At 50.0% G+C, this 12,586-nt stretch overlaps 1 protein-coding gene across 3 annotated transcripts in view; it reads left to right on the plus strand.

Moving 5' to 3' along the window:
- Positions 1–12,586, plus strand: part of TNIK (TRAF2 and NCK interacting kinase) — a 200,852-nt gene that overhangs the window by 124,439 nt on the left and 63,827 nt on the right. For all 3 annotated transcript variants that reach the window (XM_064164894.1, XM_064164895.1, XM_064164896.1), the window contains exons 8-10: positions 5,804–5,858; positions 6,636–6,714; positions 10,618–10,793. In XM_064164894.1, the coding sequence (XP_064020964.1) occupies positions 5,804–5,858; positions 6,636–6,714; positions 10,618–10,793 (310 nt within the window). The remainder of the gene's footprint in view (positions 1–5,803; positions 5,859–6,635; positions 6,715–10,617; positions 10,794–12,586) is intronic.

Below are 12,586 nucleotides of genomic sequence, written 5' to 3' on the forward strand. Positions count from 1 at the left end.
CAAGGCAATGGTTGAAAAGGTCTTTGAGACCCTCTGGCGTGGAGCTTTCTAACAGCAGGACACTACAATGCAATGGTGCAACAGCCCACAGGCACAGTGTGGTTTGGGCTGCATTTACCATCGCCCAGAGAACTGGTTGAGAGAGGAGGGCTTTTCAGGTAATCAAGTGCTGCTCTGGTATTGCAGCTATGTCAGTGCAGCAGCCAACTTTTGAACTGGTGGTTTGCCAGCAGCAGCTCCCCAGCCAGAGTTCAGAGCCTGGGTTACAGAGATCCATAATGATAGTGACGTGGAGAAACAGCTCAATCTGCAATTACTTAATAGTCCTTGATTAACCGATTACAACAGGTGTCTCCTCAGCCTTGCTGATGCCAGCGCTGGGTGGCAGGGCTGCAGCCCTGCTAGCTGCCCTCACCCTTTGTCCACTGACAGCCAACAGATCCAACCCCTTCCTCCTTCCTCCTTCCTCCTTCCTCCTTCCTCCTTCCTCCTTCCTCCTTCCTCCTTCCTCCTTCCTCCTTCCTCCTTCCTCCTTCCTCCTTCCTCCTTCCTCCTTCCTCCTTCCTCCTTCCTCCTTCCTCCTTCCTCCTTCCTCCTTCCTCCTTCCTCCTTCCTCCTTCCTCCTTCCTCCTTCCTCCTTCCTCCTTCCTCCTTCCTCCTTCCTCCTTCCTCCTTCCTCCTTCCTCCTTCCTCCTTCCTCCTTCCTCCTTCCTCCTTCCTCCTTCCTCCTTCCTCCTTCCTCCTTCCTCCTTCCTCCTTCCTCCTTCCTCCTTCCTCCTTCCTCCTTCCTCCTTCCTCCTTCCTCCTTCCTCCTTCCTCCTTCCTCCTTCCTCCTTCCTCCTTCCTCCTTCCTCCTTCCTCCTTCCTCCTTCCTCCTTCCTCCTTCCTCCTTCCTCCTTCCTCCTTCCTCCTTCCTCCTTCCTCCTTCCTCCTTCCTCCTTCCTCCTTCCTCCTTCCTCCTTCCTCCTTCCTCCTTCCTCCTTCCTCCTTCCTCCTTCCTCCTTCCTCCTTCCTCCTTCCTCCTTCCTCCTTCCTCCTTCCTCCTTCCTCCTTCCTCCTTCCTCCTTCCTCCTTCCTCCTTCCTCCTTCCTCCTTCCTCCTTCCTCCTTCCTCCTTCCTCCTTCCTCCTTCCTCCTTCCTCCTTCCTCCTTCCTCCTTCCTCCTTCCTCCTTCCTCCTTCCTCCTTCCTCCTTCCTCCTTCCTCCTTCCTCCTTCCTCCTTCCTCCTTCCTCCTTCCTCCTTCCTCCTTCCTCCTTCCTCCTTCCTCCTTCCTCCTTCCTCCTTCCTCCTTCCTCCTTCCTCCTTCCTCCTTCCTCCTTCCTCCTTCCTCCTTCCTCCTTCCTCCTTCCTCCTTCCTCCTTCCTCCTTCCTCCTTCCTCCTTCCTCCTGCCTCCTTCCTCCTTCCTTCTGCCTCCTTCCTCCTTCTGCCTCCCTCCTTTCTCCTTCCTCCTTCTGCCTCCTTCCTCCTTTCTCCTTCCTCCTTCTGCCTCCTTCCTCCTTCTGCCTCCCTCCTGCTTCTGCCTTCTTCCTCCTTCTGCCTCCTTCCTCCTCTCTCATTGTTGTTATTAAAAGAGGGCTGATATCTTCATAGGCTGCCTTCTACCCTCAGACACCCCTGAGATCTCGCCTCTTTGCAGAGTAACTGGAGCACTTAATATGCCGTTGAGTGCTGCAGAGGCGCTGGGCCCAGAATGCCTCTATTGTCCCCGAGGATCAAAGGCTCGCAGCGAGCTGGGCGCTTGCGTCTCTGGAGCTGGCATTGAGCGTTTTCCCTTGGCTGGACCTAGCAAACAGAAGACTGATTGCTGCCTACACACTCACTGCAGGGTGTTTTAGGAGCTCGTGGTGATGTGGGAGCCGCTGGACATAAGTCCGTACCCTAGATCACATCCCTGCACCTGATGCTCTTTGCTTTGAAGTTGGGGGGGAGGGGATAGGGGGGAATGTAAATGACAATTATATGCTTTTAAAGGGATGCAAATCAGATACTCTCAGGTTTAGCCAACCAGCTTGAAATAGTGAATACAGAAGATGAGATTTGTAGGCTGAAAAAAGAAATCCTTTCAAACTTAATCTGTTGGACAAAAGAGCCTCTGATCCCACTGTTTTCTTAGCCAGCAAGAGATGCCTGTGTAACCCATGGAAGAAGGCAGTAAATACCTCCTCACATACAGAAACCACTTCAAAAAAGAACAAACAGAAACCCCACGTTGTTGAGGTTATTTATTGGGTTTTCCCCCAGTTCTTTCTCCCTTTTCCTTTAGAGCTATCTTGTCAATAAGCTTAGAATCAAAACAAGGGGGGGGAGAAGGAAGCTTGCTTCCCTTCCGAAGTCAGGACAATGCAAATATATTAGCACCAAATCTTTGTGCTGGGTGGACTGAAAAGCTTTTCAGACTGAGAAATATAAACCCTTCCACACAAAACCCAAGCCTGAATTCCAGGTCATTATAAAAATGTGCGCTTCCCGCTGAGTTTTCTGCTTTCTCTGGGAGACTTAGGGAGGTGATTATCCCTTTCTGTATTGCTCCAGCTCGGAGATCACTTGGCATCTTGTGTATAATACTGGGCACCTCGATATGGGAAAGGCACAGCTAGGAATTTGGAAGGCAACCCAAAGGGAAGGGGTCATGAGCGCTGAATCATGTGGAAAGGCTGTGATAATTAAGTATGCGGCAGAAATCCCAGCTGACCAGGAGGGGGACAAAGAAAGGATGAGACTGTCCTGTGCAAAAACTGGAAGGAAGATTTGAGAGAGAATTTTTAAGCAGGTGCAAAGATATGTAGCAAGGACAGCATTTGTTAGGGGAGAACTTGAGTTAATAACAAGGAACAGTGCTTCGAGATGGAAAATCCAAGTTATCGTGCTGGGATGCGGTATGTGAGAAGGTGCTTGTGGTCCCTAGAGGTTCTCTCTAGCTCTGGCTGAGCTCTTCAGGCTCTGTGCAGGGGACTAACAACCTGTCTGGGATTTATTCACTGATTTGCAGATTGAGAGGTTTCAGGCAGTTTGGAAAGGGAAGCTCTTGAAATGGAGAGGAGAAAACTGAAGTGGGACTGCAGGAACGTGGCAAAGAGCAGGGTGAGACAGCAAGACGTGAGAGCTGGAGGTGCAGGAGGAAGGGTTCTGCCTTGGCCAGAGTCCTCTCTCCCACCCTGAGATGTACCTGTTTGCAGCATTTACTGGTTTTGAAGTGCTAACCAGAGTTTAACTGCTCTCCAGCAGGCATCAGCTGCAGCTTCACTGTGCTTCTTCTGGTCCCTGGTGCACCTGCAGCTTCCACCCTTATTTTTGTCACACTCTCATTTCATGCAGGGCTCTCCATGCCCTCGGAGATGTGTCAAAGGCTGCACTTGAGATAAGGGTGCCCAAGTTACTCCGGGTCCTGTTCCCGGTGCAGCGAGTGCTGGGTTGTGGATCATGAGCAGCCCCATACGTGGTGTCCAGAATAATGAATTAGCCACCTTCTGCCAGAAAGCCAGGTTGCAGCAGTGCCTCTGGCTGGGCACGTACTGTCTCTGCCTTGGCTGCTGCCAGGAGAGCTGAGCCGTCCTTTGGGGCTCATTAGCAGATCCAGAGGTACAGCTGTAGCTTGGGAGTGAGGCTGGGGTGGGGAGGAAGCACTGGAGGGGAGCTCACCACTGCTCTCTGGCAGGGAGCTGGGGATACAAATGTCCCTGTTTGCAAGGCAGAAAATTGAAAGAAGAGTGATACAAGTATGAAATCCAAAAGCTTTCCAAACAGATGCATTCTCTTTGTTCTGATCACTCAGGAGACTCTGCCAGCCATATGAGCAGGGTTTGGGAATGAGGTGAATAAATAGTGTGGCCAGCAGGTCAAGGGAGGTGATACTCCCTCTCTGCTCCACTCTGGTGAGACTCCACCTGGAGTACTCTATCCAGTTCTGGAGCCCCTATTACAACTGGAGCATGTCCAGAGAAGGGCTACAAGGATCATCAGATTGCTGAAGCACCTCTCCTATGAGGACTGAGTGAAGGAGTTGGGGCTGTTCAGTCTGGAGAAGAGGAGGCTCTGAAGAGGCTTTGTGGCCTTCCAGGATCTGAAGGGGGCCTACAAAAAAGCTGGGGAGGGACTTTTTAGGCTATCAGGGAGTGACAGGACTGGGGGGGAATGGAGCAAAGCTGGAGGTGGGGAGATTCGGCATGGACATGAGGAGGAAGTTGTTGAGCAGGAGAGTGGTGAGAGGCTGGAATAGGTTGCCCAGGGAGGTGGTTGAGGCCCCATCCCTGGAGGTGTTTAAGGCCAGGCTGGATGAGGCTGTGGTTAGCCTGCTCTGGTGTAGGGTGTCCCTGCTCATGGCAGAGGGGTTGGAACTAGCTGATCCTTGTGGTCCCTTCCAACCCTGACTGATTCTATGATTCTAAATGTCCATCTCCCCTTCCACTGGAGAAACTGTTTTCCAGGCTTTCATTTAGTGAGCAATCCATGATAGGAGAGCTTCCTGATGTATCTCAGCATACTTTGTGCTTTTACTCTGTTCCATGCAGACTGCTTTCTGTGGAATTTCATTAAGTCCTTGGATGTGTATCACCCAGTGTTAAGCATGGAGCCAGTGCCAGGTTTGCTGCTTATCCCAGCTCTAAAGCTGGGGTGTGATTTGTCACCAGCTCATCCAGGAGCTGGGGCTTCATTTGTTAGGGCACAGGGCTCATTAAGATGCCCCCATCAAGTAGTGTCCTCCCTATGGCTGCTGGGGGTGTTGTCTCAGTGAGGAGGTCATGTCCCACACTGAAAATAACTTGAAGGTTTTGGGATAAATCTCAGGACAAGCAGTGGGATTGGGAGGCCTCTTTGGAAGCTCCAACACGTGACAGAAGTATAAGGCAAGCTCCCAAGGCATGGGTCCAGGGGCTTGCAGAGGATGCAGACACCTGGCTCACAGGGCTGAGCCCCTGAGCTGGGGAGAGCTGTGCTTCACAGAATCACAGAAACACCCAGGCTGGCAGAGCCCCTCAGGATCACCAAGCCCAACCTAGAACCCTACTCTGCAAGACTCACCTTAAACCATATCCAAGCCACCCTTAAACACATGCAGGGTTGGTGACTCAGCCACCTTCCTGGGCAGCTCCTTCCAGTGCCTGACCTCTCTCTCTGTGAAAAACCTTTTCCTGATGTCCAATCTAAACCTCCCCAGCCTTGGCTTGAGGCCATTCCCCCTTGTTCTGTCTCCAGATACCTACAAGAAGAGCCCAGCTCCAGCCTCTCCACAATGTCCCTTCAGGTTGTTGTAGACAGCATTGAGGTCTCCCTTTGGCCTCTTCTTCCTCACAGTAACCATCCCCAGCTCCCTCAGCTGCTCCTCATAAGATTTATTCTCCAGACCCTCCCCCAGCTTCCTTGCCCTCCTCCAGACCTGCTCCAGCACCTCCACATCTCTCTTGTGTTGCAGTTCTCAAAACTGAAGGCAGCACTCAAGGTGTGTCCTCACCAAAGCTGAGCACAAGGGGACAATCACCTCCCTGCTCCTGCTGGCCACGGCATTTTTAATCCAAGCCAGGATGCTGTTGGCCTTCGTGGCCACCTGGGCACACTGCTGGCTCATATTCAGCCCTCAGAGTCCTTTCTACCAGGCAGCTCTCCAGCCACACTGCCCCAAGCCTGTACTGTTGCTTGGGGTTGTTGCGCCCCAAGTGCAGGAGCTGGCATTTGGCCATGCAGAAACTCATCCAATTAATGTTGGCTCATTGATGTAGCCCATCCAAGTCCCTCTCATCTCACCGAGTGCCTGTTGCTGTGACAAAGCTCTCCTCATGGTGTCTGTCCCTCTGCTTTCTCTCACAGAGTGACCTGTGGTCTCTGGGGATAACAGCCATCGAGATGGCAGAAGGCGCTCCCCGTAAGTAGCTGCCGTGCTCTGCTCTGCTTGGTGCTGGCCTTTGCTGGGCACAGTTCTCCACAAGAAATGCCCTGCAGAGGATTTCCCACGTAACCTGGGCTCGCTGACACACCGCCCACAGGGCCCTCGGGCACAAGGCTGCAGAGCTTGCAGAGTCCATGAGGACACAGCTGCCAGGGCAGCGTGGCCCAGGGGACAGAACGGGCAGAGTGATGGCACACAGCCCCGTATGTCACTGTATGTCACTTGGGCACTCTAGGACTCAGCTTCCCCAAATATAATACAGATGAAGGAGATGAGGACTAGGAGCAGCCTCCACAGAGGCATGCTGGGTTCAGCAGGTGTGTCTGCTCAGGTCATACTGCTGTGGTTTCTCAGCTGAGGCTGTCCTTGTGTGCTGGTAAATGCAAATAAAGCAGAGTGTATTGGCACCTGGTGGAGCTGTACCATGCTCCAGGCCCATTGCTGGCAGCAGCTGGCAGCAGGTGCTGCAGATGCACAACAGAGGAGTGCAGGTGTCCCCAGCCAGCCCCAGCCCTGAGCCTCCTGGTGGGGGCAGCACTTCTGCTGCTTGGCTGGGGACATCATATCTCACCTGAGCTCTGGGACAGGGATTGTCAGCAGGGGATCAGCACTGCAAATATCCTTCCCATGCACGTTTTGTAGCTTCAAAGGAGACTGAGGTTACTGCAGACGGATGTGTAGCCTCTCTTTGGGGAACCTGGGGAGCCTGTGAGATGCTGTGCTGTGTTTAATGCCTCTTCTTCCAAATTGCAGCTCTCTGTGACATGCATCCCATGAGAGCCCTCTTCCTCATCCCCCGCAACCCGGCCCCGAGGTTGAAATCAAAGAAGTGGTGAGTCTTTTCCTCAAGCTTCAACTGTAAAATCATCTCTGGAGCAACTTGTCTTTGCAGCCCAGGCACACTGAGGACTTGGTGTTTACATTTATATAGCTTATGGAGTTGGTGGTGGTCTCCAACAGGTGAGTGCAGGTTTGGGTCTTGACCCACAAGGATGATTTGTGGACTTGAGCATCTCGCCTATGAAGAGAGACTGAGAGCTGCTGGATAAAGGTCTTCAGCTGAGATAAAGCAGTTAGCTCTAACTGCAGAGAGAAGGTTGCAAAATGAATCCTAATTTATCAGTAGGCATTTTTCACCCCCTTAAAGTATGTACCATCTACAGCTGGCAGAAGAGGTAGGAAGGCTGGAAAAATATCCCCAGTCACTAGAGAAGCTGCCCCCATTCACAGTTCTGCCATCAGCTACAACAGAAATCCTAAAGGCAGGATAAAATCTCCATGCTGTGTGTTATTACACATCTCCCTTAAAAACATCTTTACATGAAGAACATCACATGTGCAAAGCCAGGAGATGCCACAGCTGCAAGGCTCCTGCTTCTCTCCATCCTCCTCCAGCTTCTTTAGAGCCATGAGGATGATTTGGGCACTTGAGCATCTCTCCTCTGGAGAGAGACTGAGAGCCCTGAGGCTGTCTGGTCTGCAGAAGACAAGACCAGGAGGAGATCTCATCAGTGTCTATAAATATATGAGGGGTGGGTGTCAAGTGGATGGAGCCAACCTCTTTTCGGTGGTCCACAGCAGTAAGACAATGAGCAACAGCTACAAACTGGAATATAGAAGATTTCACTTCAATATGAGGAGAAAGTTTTTTACAGTGAGGGTAATGAAACACTGAAGCAGGCTGCCCAGAGAGGCTGTGGAGTCTCCTTCTCTGGAGACGTTCAAAACCCACCTGCATGCATTCCTGTGCAGCCTGCCCTGGGTGATCCTGCTTGGCAGGAGGGTTGGACCTGATGATTTCTGGAGGTCCCTTCCAACCTCTACTATTCTGTGATCTCCTACAGAGAGGCAATTTGGAGTTGGTCCAAGTGTATGGAGGGCTTCTAGGTAGGCAGAGAGGGGAATGCTCTCTAACACTGTCGTTTTGTAGCATGGACTTGACTTCCTGCCGCCTGAAGCCACATGACACTTTGCTTGGCTCCTGTTTCTTTCCACTCAGGTTCCCTTTTCAAATGGAAATGTGTTTCTCGGCCAAAAAAAAAGGATAGTTTCTCTGGAAGACCCAAGAATGCAGAGATTTCTACTTAGCTTGGGCTTCATTTTCAGAATTTGCAGGAAAAAATACATCACTGTTTTGCAGGAAGGGGGGGGAAAGGCAGGGCATGCCTGTAAAAACCCACAGGAAAAACACTGCCGAAACCCAGCAGATGTTGTTTTGTTACTGTATGTTCTGTACCAGTGGAGCCTGAGTCCTTAAAATCTCCCTTTGGTTTGTGCTGTTTGCCTGCCCCAGGTTCAGCAGTGGTTTGATCAGGAAAGATCTGCCCCTTGCTCCCAGATAGGCTGAGCTCCCAGAGGGAAGTTCTGCCTTATTCCTTGTAGTTATGCTCATTACCTTGTTGAAGACACATTCAAAAAGGGAGAAGAGCCATTGATAGGGTTGAAAACACTGCATGCCACAGCAGCTGGGAGAGCAGCAAGAGGGGCTTGGAGTTCCTCGCACTGGGTGCATGATGTTGGGATTTTAGGATCACCCAGGCTTTGGCAGGAGGCATCTCAGTTTTGTCAACCCAGCCATCAGCTGCTCCAGTTTTTTTCCTGGCTGGCTCTGCAGAGGGTGTTGAAGTGCTTGTGCTCCTCATGCAGCCTTCTAAAGGTACTATTAGTCAGCTGAGAAAACAGTTTACGCACTTGTTTACTGCCAGATCATCAGTCTCTTGCTTTGTCATCCTCACTCCTACAACACAAAAACCATTGTGAGGCTTCAGAGTTTGTTTCACAGAGAAGTGCTGTTTATCCAGCAAAGGGTTCCTCAGCCTCCAGGCAGAGAAACTGACTAAAGCAGGTTTTAAGCAGAACATTTCTCCATCTCCTTAAGACAAAAATGGAGCTGAGGTGGAAGTGGCATTTCAGTCCCTGCTCTGAGGTGTTTTGTGCAGGCCAAAGTGTTTCTTGGCGTCACCTTCCCCTCACACAGTGGCTGTCTCAGGTTTGTATGTTACCTTCACAGGATAAAAATTCCTCCTCATGTTTACATGAAACTTCCTGTGCCTCAGTTTCCACCCATTGCCCCTTGTGCTGGCTTTGGGCATCACCAAGCCAAGCCTGACTCCATCCTCCTGGCACTCAGCCTTTACATCTTTCTAAATGTTGATGAGGTCACCTCTCAGTCTTCTCTTCTCCAAGCAGCACAGCCCCAGCTCCCTCAGGCTCTCCTCATAAGAGAGATGTTCCATTCCCTTCATCATCTTTGTGGCTCTGCGCTTAACTCTCTCAAGCAGTTCCATGTCCCTCTTGAACTGGGAGACCCAAAACTGAACACAATACTCCAGATGCAACCTCACCAGGGCAGAGCAGAAGGGCAGGAGAACCTCTCTCGACCTATTAACCACAGCCTTCTAATACACCCCAGAATGGCTCCTCCTGGCCATGAGAGTCACAAAACCCAGGGAAGACAAGAGATGCACAATGTAGTTGGCAACCACCTGCTGAATGATGCTCAGCCAGTCCCTGAGCAGTGACCAGTTCCTCCTGCCCATATTCCCTCACTTTAGGTACTGGGAGTATTGGCCATAGGGTATGGAACGTTTCTTTGGCTTGTTGGGGTCAGCTTTCCCAGCTGTGTCCCCTTCCAGCTTCTCGTGCACCTCCAGCCCTCTTGCTGGCAGGGCATGGGAAGATGAAAAATCCTTGACTTAGTATAAACACCTACTTAGCAACAGCTAAAAACATCAGTGTGTTATCAACATTATTCTCATACTAAATCCAAACCACAGCATTATACCAGTGACTGGGAAGAAAATTAACTCTAGCCCAGCTAAAGCAACGTAGAGTGTAGTGGCTTGTCTTGTAAATCTCTGTTCTCTTGGATTTAGAATGTGCCAGGATAACTTTTGATATGCAACACTTGAGACTGATAGAAATTTGTTTATTAAAGCTTTGGCTGAAATGGTTTCAGCTGAGATTGTTTTGGGAGTAGCAGGCTGTGAGGAGGGGATAGGTTCTGCCGTCTGCAACCACATTCCATCTCTGCCTAGCATGTGCTGCCCAAGTGCATGTTCTGTTCATCTGGATCTGTGGTCAAGGTAACCAAGGCTTGGTGGTCTCCAGGAGTTGGTGGTTCTCCCTGAGAGATGAGGGAAGAGCTGCAGGCAGCAAGCATCACCCAGGACTTGTCTCAGCTTTAACAAGCAATGTAGTGTTGGGTGATGAAAAGTGCAGAAAGCATTGATCTTACTTTTCCCACTCATTTTCAGAGAGATAGGTTCCTTGGAACACAACCCAAGCCCATAAAATATGAGGAAGAATCCATTAAGGAGTTGCACTTACATGTATATGTTGTCTTTCCTTTTCACCTGCACTTTTAAGGGACAGAGGGAAGGGAGGAAGTATTCCCTTCATTTCCTTGGTTGCCATTGATGACCTGGTAATTCCCAGGTCATACTGATGACTCCTAACTTCCTCGAGACTCAGCAGAATGGTGACTTCTCCTAGTGGCACCAGGAAGGCATTGACAGGAGCATGCCTGGGAAGAGTAGGAGAGGATGAAGTAACTGAGAGCTCATGTGGCAGCACAGCTTTGAAACAGTGCTGAGCATCAGTGGAGAAGTCACGGAAGACCGTGTCTGAGTGAGAACTGTGTAGCAACCAACCAATCTTCTCCAACAGCTACAGGTTTGTCTACAACAATGAATGTATTTACCTATTGCTTGCTCTGCTTTTCTGTCCTTGGCAGGTCTAAAAAGTTTCAGTCCTTCATTGAGAGCTGCCTAGTGAAGAACCACAGCCAGAGACCAACCACGGAGCAGCTGATGAAGCACCCCTTCATCCGAGACCAGCCCAACGAAAGGCAGGTCCGCATCCAGCTCAAGGACCACATCGACAGGACTAAAAAGAAGCGAGGCGAGAAAGGTTAGTGGGGAGTGCAGAAGGGTCAGTGGAGAAGCTGCACTGTGAGCAATCCTTAATTTAACCTTTGCCATGTGCTTCACACAGTCCCTAGCAGGGACCAAGGCTCGTCTGTGTGGGTGAAGCATATGGGTAGAAGGAAGAAAGGCAAAGAGGACTGTGTCCCTCTTCATCTCAGTACCGGATTTCCTTACTCTGATGGCTGTGTTTGTTCTCACAAACTGTGCTCTGCCCACTGAGGCCACATCTGGAGTACTGTGTCCAGTTCTGTGTCCTCCCAATTCAAGGGAGATGGGGAACTACTGAGGAGAATTCATTGGAGGGCTACAAAGATGCTGAGGGGAGCAGAGCATTTCTCTTATGAAAGGCTGAGACATCTGAGGCAGTATAGTCTGGAGAAGATCAAGAGGGGACATAATCAATGCTCACTAATACCTAAAGGATGGGGAGCAAGAGGATGGGGCCACACTCTTCAGTGGTGCCCAGTGACAGGACAAGGGGCAAGTGGTGCAACCTGGAATCCAGGAGGTTCCATCAGAACACAAGGGGAAAACTTTTCCCTTTGAGAATGATGGTGCCCTGGAGCAGGCTTGGTGGAAAAGTTGTGGAATCTTCTTTTCTGGAGAGATGCCAAACCCAATGGGGCATGTTCCTGTGCAACCTGCTGCAGACAAACCTGCTTTAGCAGGGGAGTCCAACTAGGTGATCCCCAGAGGTCCCTTCCAGCCCTTCCCGTGCTATGATTCTGCGTGACCATGCTTCTTACAGTTTTGAGATCAGAAAATTCCATTTGATTTGATTCAATCACTGCAACAAAACCAAATACCTCTACCAAGAAGCCAGTGTTCATGCAAAGCCTACAGATGACTGTCATTAGAGCTAATCAATGTTTCAAATCTCCTTTTTTTTTTCCCCTGATGAGAAATGGTGGGGTTTTGGGGTTTATTTTTTTCAGTCCAGGTGGTAATTTCCACACGGAACAGTTAAGCTTTGATTCATTAAAATGTGTGTATAGAATTCCTGTCTGCACATACACGTCCTGGTGTGTGGGAGGGGGAAGCTGCTGAGTTTTCCCCAGCTCGCTTATTTCGTGCCAAGTCTGTTTGATCTACGTGACACTGACGCTGCACCAGTGATGAGCAGAGCTCTGCAAGCCAACATCTAGATAAGACCCTTGCCCCAAAGCAATTCCGTTGACTAGGAATAACCTATTAATCTGATTGTTGCCAGTGAACTCTCCAGGCCCTATCAAAGCACTCTGGAAGGAAGATCAGATAGCCAAAGAAACTCGTTAAAGTATTTAGCTGCTTGTGAACTGAATTTTAATCTGAAAGCTCGTTTGTAGGTGCCAGTAAATTAATATATCACAATTTCTCTTCTTATTGCTAGCAGTATTAATTTTTCATGTGTACCTTCTAGCCCCTTGTAATGGATTTCACAGCAATCAAAACAATAAAATAGGATCCCAGTGCAGTATTAAATGTGTTTAGTCTGGCAAATGGAAGTTGGACCCTAGAGATGGAGAGTGATTGGATAAATGCAAGCCTTTCTTGTTCTATCGTTCCCTTCACCCAATAAAGATTATAACCCAATAGTAATCACAGTGTCTAGCACAACATTGCAGCTGGGCTTTTATGTAGATGCCTTCATTGCTTGGAAAATGTATGGATTTGCATAGGGAAAGTATATGCTTAGGGAGAGAGGAGCCTCCAGAGTTTCCACTGCCGGTGGCTTCGTTAGCTTGTGGTGCAGCTCCTTCTGAAGAACGCTCCTAAAGAAGGAGGTCACTCACTGTC

Source organism: Pogoniulus pusillus, chromosome 26 (assembly GCF_015220805.1).
Source record: "Pogoniulus pusillus isolate bPogPus1 chromosome 26, bPogPus1.pri, whole genome shotgun sequence".
Lineage (NCBI taxonomy): Eukaryota > Metazoa > Chordata > Aves > Piciformes > Lybiidae > Pogoniulus > Pogoniulus pusillus.